The 10,208-nt window shown below is 63.7% G+C and overlaps 1 protein-coding gene across 1 annotated transcript in view; it reads right to left on the reverse strand.

Annotated features, from left to right (window-relative positions):
• The window catches only part of CACNA1B (calcium voltage-gated channel subunit alpha1 B), a 197,347-nt gene that overhangs the window by 89,812 nt on the left and 97,327 nt on the right, over positions 1-10,208 (reverse strand). The window contains exons 17-19 of the mRNA XM_007458994.1: positions 10,148-10,208; positions 7,014-7,120; positions 5-241 (exon numbers count right to left, since the gene is read on the reverse strand). Of these exons, the coding sequence (XP_007459056.1) occupies positions 5-241; positions 7,014-7,120; positions 10,148-10,208 (405 nt within the window). The remainder of the gene's footprint in view (positions 1-4; positions 242-7,013; positions 7,121-10,147) is intronic.

Below are 10,208 nucleotides of genomic sequence, written 5' to 3' on the forward strand. Positions count from 1 at the left end.
GGGCCGGGCCTTGCCCCCCGCGGGCCCCCGCGCGCCGTCCCGGCCCGGCTCCACCACAAGCGGCCGGTCCAGGTGCGTCTTCATGTCGGGCCGCAGGTGGCGGGAGGTGGCGAAGCGCAGCCGCTCCTCGGCGTCCATCTCGCTGTACAGCGCCTCGCAGCTGGCCCGTAGGTTCTGCAGCCGCAGTTGGCTGGCCCGCTGCTCCCACACCGAGCGCGCCTTGGCCGAGTTCTGATGCCTGCTGTGGGGAGACCCGCGTGAGACGCGCCCCCAAGCCGCCCCCCACCTCTCTGCCTCGCAGGGGAAGCCACGGATGGACACACAGCGATGGAGAGATGGCAGAGGGCGCAGTGTGGGGGGCAGAGGGGCGGCAGGAGCCCTGGCAACCCCAGCAGAGTCGAGGGGCAGAGTTGGCGGCCGATACCCAGGGAAACAGGCTTCATCCCTGCCCCCCCGGGGGGCGCCCGCAGATGGTGAGAGCCTCACCTGGGGGTGGGGGCTCAAGGCCGGGGGCCCGGGGTGCAGAGCAGTGGGAATGACAGGCACCAGCATGAGGTGGCAGACAGGCTTCCCGGGCAGGTGGGCTGCCCGCCAGGAAGGCCAGAATGGGGCGAGGAGGGGGGCAACGTCCAAATGGAGCAGGACTGAGGAGGCAGGAAGCAGGCTGCCCGAGGAGGGGCTTCTCCATCTCCACCTCCAGGAGGGGAGCCACCGGCCAGAGGAAGACGGGGTGTCTGAGAGGGAACCCGAGAAGAGGCGGGTCGTCAGGAGCGGAGGGGACAGTTACCCAGGGAGCGAGGGGCCCCGGGGGGCGGCTGGCCCTCACGGGAGTCAGGCGGGGACTCTCCCTGCGGTGGTCGGCCCCATCTGGGCAGCTGCCACTCAGCTCAGTGATCATTTGCTGAATGGCCAGGAGCCCAGCAGGCAGGTCTGCGGCTGGACACTACGTCCTGTGGTCAGCAGTGCCCTCCTCTCTCCTGGCTCCACGGGGGCTGAGAGCCTTCCGGCGCCAGAAGTGGCCTGTGGTCCAGGCTCAGCCCTCACTAGACAGGCTTTAAAGGCCTTGACCGCCCCCCAAGCTCACCCACACGGTCACAGGTGGATTCCACAGCCCAGGGTGCGTGGAAGCCCTTTGCATTCTGGGATATTTGCTGAACAAGACCCCAGAGTTGGCGAGCCGGCACCACCTCCTCAGAGGCCAGCCTCGTCCTGCAGCCTCTGGAGGTCTCGGGACCACTGTGGGGGGGCAGCAGTGGCAGCACGAGGACAAGGGTGGCTGTGACATCTGGGCCAGCGGCCGCCCCCTCCAGCCCTCACAACCACCTCAGGGACTGGGTGCTGCTCTTGCCCCCATGTCACACTGAGCACAGAGGACGTGACTCACACAGGGTCCACAGCGAGTCACTGACGGAGCCAGGATCGGACGCGTGCAAGGGCAAGAGGAACAAAGTGTCTAAAGGAGACGCGAGGCCTCCGCCAGACTCCAGCTGCACTGACCGCACAGCCTAGAGCCACAACCTGGGGGACTTGGGGGCCCAGGCGGGACAGGTCTCCACCCCCCGGCTCTGAGCCCCAGCCACTGAGCACCACGCTGAGTCCTGCCCCCAGGGTGGGGAGCCATTTCCAGGGAAGCACCTTGAAAGTATGAGAGCAGAAGAGCCTGATTCCTGTCCTTGGGGGCCCAGACAGGGGGCAGGCAGGGCAACGTGTAGGGGACAGCGGTCAGCTTCTCTGACCACCTGCTGACTGGTGGTCAGCACACCTTCGGCTGCCACCCCAGGCCCTGACCTGCTGCCCCGTACCCAAGGTCACCTGGCAACAGACCCACCTTTTCTCTTTCCTTGGCTTCAACCCAGAGCCACGGGGGACCTACCCGTCCCCGGCTGACACCAAAACAAAGGGCCCAACTCTGAACTATGCCGAACCCTGTGAAGTGGACAGCAGCCACCAGGGGCCTTCCCCACTGGTGCAGGAACCCGTGAGGGCTGACGGCCGGCCACTGGTCAGGCTTCCCCATCAGCCCAGCAGGCCTAGATGGGCCTGGACTCGGAGCCATTAGGTGGCAGGTGGTGGCCTACTCAGACCCAGCCATGAGCCCTGGGGACCCGCCTGTCAGAACAGAAACAGGCAGGCAGTAAAGACGATGGGGACGTGGTAGCTGGTAGCTCAGGAGGAACAGGCTCTGCCCTCAGCCTTACCCTCAGACACAGCTCTTGTCTCACCCAGGAACCAGCTCAAGTCCACGGAGAGGCGGGGTGCCTGCTGGACTAGAGGCTGCGTGGGGTTGGCAGGCTCCCCTCATAACTTCCCAGGGGCGGCTCTACCAGCCCCGCTCCTGCTGGGTGGCTGCCTCTCCGGGCCTCACACCACCCGAGACTGTCTGCGCCTGCCCAGCACGCAGCGGCACTGCTGGCCGCCTCTCTGGACGTGTCTCTGCTTGTGTGCCCTGCTGGGGGGTGGCAGCCTGCCCCCACCTGCTTGCTGCTCTGTCTCTGCCCTGCCTGGCATGTGGCGCAGCGTGGCCAGCGCTCGCCTCTCACTCTCTGTGTCTCCACCGAGCTCCAAGAATGTGCGGGGGTGGGTCAGGCTCTGACCCACAGTGCAGTGTGGCAGAGGACTCTGACCCAGGCGAAAGCCTCGTCTAGAAGCACTCCCGAAGGGGGCACAGGGAAGGGCCCCCCCACCCCGGCCCCACCGCATCCAGCCCGGCTTGCAGGCAGAGCCCGGCTCAGCCGCCCTGACCCAGACGTGCCGACAGGACTCAGAAGGAGCCTCTGTGGCGAGGCCCTGCTTTGAGGTCTCCGTGCTGAGAAAGCCAGTCGTCCCTCAGTCACCCCCAGCTGTGACAATGTGAAGCAGCCCAGGTACAACAGCACTGGTACCTACGCCCGCATCTCATGCCGCCCTGGGAGTCAGCCGTTCAGGATCCAGCCTTCTTACCCCATGGACATCGGGGGCCCAACAGCCAGCAGGTCTGCGTGCTCGTGAGAGCACCGAGCCCAGCTCTGTGCTGGCCAAGTAAGAGGGGGCAGGGGTTCAGGGACGGCAGGAGCGCCCATCACCACCAGGACACGGAGAGGGCCCCTGGCCATCTCCAGGGACTTCTCACCTGCAGGAAGAAACCCCTGGGGAAGACTGGTGTCACCCCCAGCAGGGCCACCCTGGGGTTTCTACGGCTCTACCTCAGGCTTTGGCTGGTCTCCGGAAGCCTCACGAGCAGGCAGAAGTTCTGCTCTCGCGAGAACAAGGCTGCCTAAGGGTCCCAGAGACACCCCCTCCGCAGCAAGGCCAGGTGGGGCGGGAGGACCCCACGGATGTCCTGCGCCCCTGAGCAGTCCTCTACCTCATGGGAGCCACAAGGAGACACAGCCCCAGCGGCACCCAGTGGTGGCCACCTCAGGAGAAGCAGATCTGCTCAAGACACCAGAGTGACAGCACAGGGACAGACAGGCAGGAGGACAGAGCCCAGGAGGGAGAGGAGGAGGGGCTGAGCCCAGAGAGCCTGATCCCACGAGCAGGACGTGAGGGCGTCAGGAAGTGTGCCCGCCGTCCCCGGCCAGGCTGCGGGATGTGGGCCTGGAGCTGCCCCCGAAGCGAATGACTTGAAGTGGGGAGCAGAGTTAGGGGCGGACAGAAGGCGTTGGCGTGTAGTTATCACGAAGCCATAGATGGAAATTGCAGCAGAGAGACTCACGGTGAGGTTACGCTGGAGACAGATGAGCTGCGAGATACAGTACCTCGAGTTTGCTTTACAAAACTGCACATGCAAAAAACAAAACAGAACAAAAGTGAGAACACCAGAGAGTTCTAAGAGACGCTAGAACGGTGTGAGCCGCATCGGGTCAGGGCACAGGCTGCAGTGTGCATCCAGGCAGGAGGCCAGGGATGCTTCTATCAGAATGAGGCCAGCCGAGACCTCGGGGTAAAAGAGAAGTGGAGAGAGAAGGAGCACCCACAGAGCAGTGACCCCCACGGCTGGAGGGCAAGAGCGCCCTCTTGGGCCGTCCAGCGCAGCTCTGCGCACACTGCCCCGGGAAGGGCGGTGGGGCTGGAAGGAGCGGACACCCCTCGTCCGCCATTCTGATCAGCCCCCTCGCCCCCGCCGGACCTGGCGCCCCACTCCCCGGGCACCAGGGAGGGCTCACCCCTGTGGTCCCCTGGCCTTCGAGGCGGAGCAGAGCTGGCTGACACAGGGGCCCTACCTGCCTCTGGCCTCACCTGGGCCCTGCTTCCTGAACACCGTGCTCAGCCCCCAAGCCACCCTGGCCCCTCAGCTCCCCAGGCTCTAAGGCAGTGCCACCAGGTCACCACCAGCCCACCTTCCCTTGAGTGTCCTTCTGGAAGTGTCTTTCTGGAAGCTTTTCCAAAATCAATAGAGAGAAACCATAGGTCTCTTTACAGTCATGTCCCTCCCAGGGGAGGACCAGGTGGGTCCCCAGCGCTGCCTTCTTCAAGGTTGAGTCGACAAGCATTTGTGAGGAGCTCAGAGCAGCTCACCTGCCTGCGTGCAAACAGGCATGTGTGTACAAGAGTGAGCAAAGCGGTGTGCATGGCTGAGTGTGTGAGCTTGTGAATGAGCTTGTGAGCTGGTGAGAGTGTGACTGAGACTGTGAACATTAAGAGAACAAGGATCAGAGCAAGCGTGTGTGAGTGTGAACCCACGTGTGGGAGGGGCCGTGGGCACCGGCACTTGTGAGTCCCAGTGACGTCGAGGCCGACACAGCCGAGAGCCAGAAGGGCCGCATCAGCCTGAGTGTCCTTCCCTCCCAGGAGGCTGAGGGGACTGTCCCCTGAGGCCAAGGACACTGGAGCCCCAGCGGCTCTAGGGGACTCGGGCGGCCCTCTGTGGAGGGTCCATCACAGAGCCTCCGTCCGCTGGGGCACGGCCCATGGAGCCACTCAAACACCACGGACATGAAAGGCGCCCTGAACATCAGAGGCTCACAGCGCACGTCTCAGCCAGGCCCCCGTCTCACAGACCACACAGCGCCGCCACGGGAGCAGGTCAGAGCGGGGTCCCTCGGAGCCTCTCGTACCACCTCAGAGGCTCGGGCAGAGAAGCGAACACGGAGAGGCTGCTGCTGCCAGCAGAGCAGGGAACCGTCGGGGCAGACAGGACAGACAGGCGCTGGAGCACAGCCCCTGCCCGCAGATGTCTCAGCTCAATGGAGGAAAGCAAACAACCACGCACAGTGGTCCTCACACCCACCGCCCTCCGCACCTGGGAGTCACGTCAGACCCACTGTGCATGCAGCGGAGATGGGCTGAGGACGAGGGCCAAAGCCGCGTCCCGGGGGAGGCCGCGGGACCCACAGCTGGCCCAAGAGGGGGACGCAAGGGTCAATGCCTGGACATACCCCAGGTTGGCCGTGACAGGGATGGGCCAGCACTGAGCTCAGGGCCTGCTGTGAGGGAGAGCACCAAGTGTCCCCCAGGCCCCGGGGATGCAGGTCTACAGCCTGCTTCCTGCACATAAGCGTCCCAAACGGGGACGGGGGCGGACAGAGAGAAAGGACATCCAGACTTCCCTCTCTGGTGTCCTGACAAGCTCCCCGTGGCTGTGCTGAGGGCCCCTCCCCACTTCGGTCCCAGCCCAGGTGGGAGTGGACACCCTGCCGCACATCCCCAAGGAATGGGCAGCCCTGGGCAGCAGCAGGGGACACAGGACACCACGCTCCCCTCCGGAACAGCAGGAAGGCAAAAGTTACACAGAAACTCCACAGGGCCCACGTGAATGAATGGGTCAGTCACCAACCACGTCCTCTATGCAGCCCGCCAGCAGCTTACGCAGCTCAGGGGGTAACCGGGCCACAGCAAGCCCAGGACCAAGCAGACCGAGCAGGTGCACTGGCCAGACAACAGAACTCCAGAACCACTGGGCACTGAGCCCCCGGCGGCTGTGCCCCGCCTGGCTCCTTGCAGGCCCCCTGCAGCCCCGCCTGGACTCCCAGGGCCTGGGGCCTCCCTTTGCTTCTCCCCCAAAGGCCAGCACCTCTGCTCACCTAGAGACAGTCCTCTGCGAGCATCCTCCGAGAGCACAGGCCACGGCCCTGGGACGCCCAGGCGAGAATGAGGCTGCCAAAGATGCACCCTCACCCGTGCGTGTACACACTCCCCCTCCCACAAATGCATCCACGTGCCAGCGCACTCTCAGCACCAGTGGCTGTGTGACCGCAGACGGGCCTGAGGGGCTCCGACCACACAGCACAGTGTGCACGGGAGAGGCAAGCAGCTGCAGGGCGGGGGCCCGTGGAGCAGCGTGGGGAGCGGGAGCCGTGGCGGGGGCTGGAGAGCGGGGCGGAAGGAAGGGGCGGCAGCGCCAGGGTGGGCTCAGCCTGGCCCCGAGCCCCTCTGTGCTCTCTCACGGCCACCCAGTGACGGGGATTGGGCCAGACTTTCCTGCCTCCTTCCCTGGGGGCCAATGCCCCCCAGCCCACCGTGGCTTTTGGCCCTGCGCTGGGGCGTTCAGTCCCAACTCGGAAATCCATAACGCCCCTAGCAGCACTCTCAGCTGGCTCTGGGTGACCAGAGTCCCGACGGAAGTCTCGGCCCCACCTGCACCTCTGCTCATCAGAGAGGCCTCCTCTCGACCCCTGTCCCAACACCAGAACTCGATACTATTGGAAACTGCATTAAGTCTCTTGGGCTGCTGAGGTAACCCCTTGAACCTTCCGGCTCACAAAACACACTTCCGAAAGGCGGTGTGTAAGTCAGACACACCAAGTCCCTGGCGCTGCCCAGGACTGTCCAGGGGGCCGCCTTCCGTGGTCACTCCCACCCACGGCGTTGCCACACCGCGCTCTCACCCCGGCGGGGAGAAGCGGGGAGGCGTTACCTGGTGGTTTCTTTGCTCAAAGGCCCCCGCAGGGGAGGAGCGCCATTCCCCCACATCTCAGCTCCTGGGAAGGGGCTGTGTCCTAACAGCTCCAGCCAAGGCGAGGGCCCCTGAGGAGGCCCCGGGGGAGCTGGACTCTGCTCCCGCCACCACCCACAACCCACTCCGAGAGCCTTACGCGGCGATGGAGATGTTGGCGGCAGACATGGGGCTGACTTCAGCCACTTCTTTGGCCTTTTGCAGAGCAAGCTTCTGGTTGGCTGCTTCTTCCATCTCCTCTTCGTCCTGTTTGGACAGACAGAAATGTGTAGCTAGCCTGAGAGTGCTGTGTCCGCTCCGACGCCACCAGCTCCTCCGCCTGGAGCCTCTGAGTCCTTCCTGCCTCCTGAGCCAGCGGGGCCAGGAAGCCAGCTCCTGCCTTAGCACGACCCACCCACGCTCCAGACCGCCCTGCTACGCCCACCTCTGCAGGCAAGAGTCCCCAGGGTTTCTGTGCCAGCACCCCTTCCCAGGGCGCTCACAGCTGACAGCCCCACTCCAGAGCTCCAGCCCCAGGGACCCATTTCCACGTGTTAGTCTTTATTCCGTCAAAAGGCAAACCCACCCCTCCTTTATTCCCACCTGCTCCCCCGCCACCCAGAGCACTTGTCACACTGGAACGAAGTCACCTCTGCCCCAGGGTGCTGAGCCAGGGTGAGGGGCAGGCGCCCCACCCTGAGCCTGGGTCCCCGCCCTGCACCACCCACAGGAACCATCACCAGCAATGTGCCCAGCAGCGCCACCTTGCAGCCTTTGAGCTTTTCCACCTGTGCTCATCAGGGCACATCTGTCTACCTGTGACCATGCCTGGCCCTGTGTTCCCTTCCCCACTGAGTTCCTGGAGAGGAGTCCCAAGGCTCTCTGCCACCCGGGATAGCATGTGCTCATGTGTGCGCACCTGCGCAGACACCCCGCCCTGCCTCTACCCTCTCCATGGGAAGGGAGTGGACATCCAGACAGACCCTCCAGCCCTGACCCCATGTCACTAGACAAAACCAACATGATCTGCTCCTCAGATCTAGATAAACAGCTCTAGGCTGAGTCTACCAGCCCTGGGAGGGAAACCAGTCTCTGTGCCGTCCAGCTAGATCACTGGGACCACCCTTATATCCCCCACTACCCCAATCCCGGGCCCACCTGGCTCCCCTGGGAGCTGGCATTCCCAACATGTCCCAAAATGTCCTTGAATCTGCTTTTAGAGGCACAGTAATGGCAACTAAGCCCCCTATTAGCTGTCTGAAGATTTCCCACCATAGAGAAGAGACATTCAAACTTCAGGCCTCAGAGGGGAGGCAGAGCTAGACCCACCACAGAGCACCCTAGAGACGTCGTTCCTCCCGCTATGGGCTCCATCCTGGTTTACGGCCCTCAAATCACTCCAACTGGTGTTCTACAAACAAACTCGATGTGAGTTTATTTTCACTTCAAAATAAATGATGCTACCATATATTTGTGGGACTGTAAAGGAGGGAGTGTCCACCCTTTGGTCTCTTGGCCAGCCCAGGAAAGCCCCATAGCCTGACACAGACAGGCGTCCACCTGCCCCAACTCCCAAAGCAAGGAAATTCCTGAATTAGGGCAGTTTGCCCAAAGGGGCCACCACCTATGGTCTGTGCATGGACACAGGGCCCCAAGGACATGGCCTGTCAGTATGTCCTCACCCACTGACAGCCTTGAAGGGGCAGTGAGAGCTTTGAACTCAAGCTCACCCAGCCCAGCACGATGCTGCTGGGCACCCCTAGCTCACGTGGTCCGTAAATCCTGACCCCAAGAAGTGCTCTGTAGTTGCACGGGTCCCCCCAGCCAGGGGCTTGGGCCATTCTCCAGCCCCTCCTGAATGGCAAGGTTCAGTCTAGGAACTGGCTAACAACAGAAATGGGCACGCCAGTGGGATTCCCAACCCTCAGAAGCCAGCACCCAGAAGAAGGGAGGAGTCCAGACACACAGGCACTGCCCCAGCCCAGCTAGGGGGTGGGGGGAGGCACACTGCACGGGCTGCCCCCGTGGAGCACTCCTCGCAGGGAGCCGGGTGGGGCAGCAGGGCACCTGTACAGCGTGCGCTGTCAGGACCACTGTGGCACACCTGCATCTCTGTCGCCTGCCTTCCTCAGGGAAGGCCGGAGTCAAGCCCCAGAACGGGGACAGTGTTAGGAGTCTTAGGATGTGCTAGACTGGAGTGGGTGCAACACAAGTGGGAGGCTGTCAGGGACGGCGGGCGCGAGCGCACAGACACCCACACACGCAGGTGCACACACAGGCGTGGGCCCGGCGTACGGAGCAAGTATGCGCATGCCGGCAAGGAGCAGAGCCTGCTCAGAGCCCCTGACCAGCAGGAGTGCCCTCTGCACCGGGAGCCGGGCTTGTCAAAGCGCCAGCCTGAGGTTGAAACAGCGGGCTGCCTGCACTGTCCAGGGCAGAGAGGGTGACGGTAAGCAGGCAGGGGGTTGTGCCATCTGGAGGGAAACCACAGGGGAGACACGTGTAATCACGTCCCCCACCAGGCTCAAGGATGAGAGATGACTGTTAGACGACTCCCACTGGGTACAGCCTGGAAAGAAAGCTGTCCTGCTGGGGCATGGGCTTGCTGAGAACAGGCACTGACTGCTCCCCCAGCGACCGCCTGGCTCAACTCTGAGGACCGCGCTGCCCAGCGCCAGTCTGAGCTCAGCCCTGGAAAGAAAGCTGTCCTGCCGGGGCACGGGCTTGCTGAGAACAGGCACCAACTGCTCCCCCAGCGCCAGCCTGGCTCGACTCTGAGGACCGCGCTGCCCAGCGCCAGTCTGAGCTCAGCCAGCCACACCAGGGATGACCACAAGGGTCCCTCAGTGCCCTCTGGGGTCTTCAGACTGGATGGCCCCTAGCCCACCTCCTGATGCGTCTCGCTCCTGAGAGGACACAGCCCACTCCACACAGAGACCAGGGCAGCCCGGCCCCCATCTTCCAGGCCCCTCTCTGGTCTGCGCCATGTCATCCACCACCGGCTCCCACACCTCCTCCTGCCTTTCCAGTCATCCTTCCCAGGTCTCGGCTTCCCGGGAGCTGCCCTTGTGCCCATCTGCCTTCCCAGCATGCTCTTTCTGCCTACCTCCTCGGTGCCGTTCCCCACAGCCCTGCCTGTCCAGGGCCTGGAGGAAACACCCCTGGACGGCAGTCACATGGCCCTTAACCCAGGTCCTGGCCCTCCTCATGGCTCTGAAGCCGCATCCAGAGCGACACGGATTGACCCCCCACCCCACCCATACCTAGGCTGCAGGTGGGTCCCTACCTACACACCTTGGTCAGTTCCTGCGCGTTGGCAAGGTTGTCCACGGCGATGGCCAAGAAGACGTTCAGC

The sequence above is a fragment of the Lipotes vexillifer genome, unplaced genomic scaffold, assembly GCF_000442215.2.
Source record: "Lipotes vexillifer unplaced genomic scaffold, Lipotes_vexillifer_v1.1 scaffold636, whole genome shotgun sequence".
Lineage (NCBI taxonomy): Eukaryota > Metazoa > Chordata > Mammalia > Artiodactyla > Lipotidae > Lipotes > Lipotes vexillifer.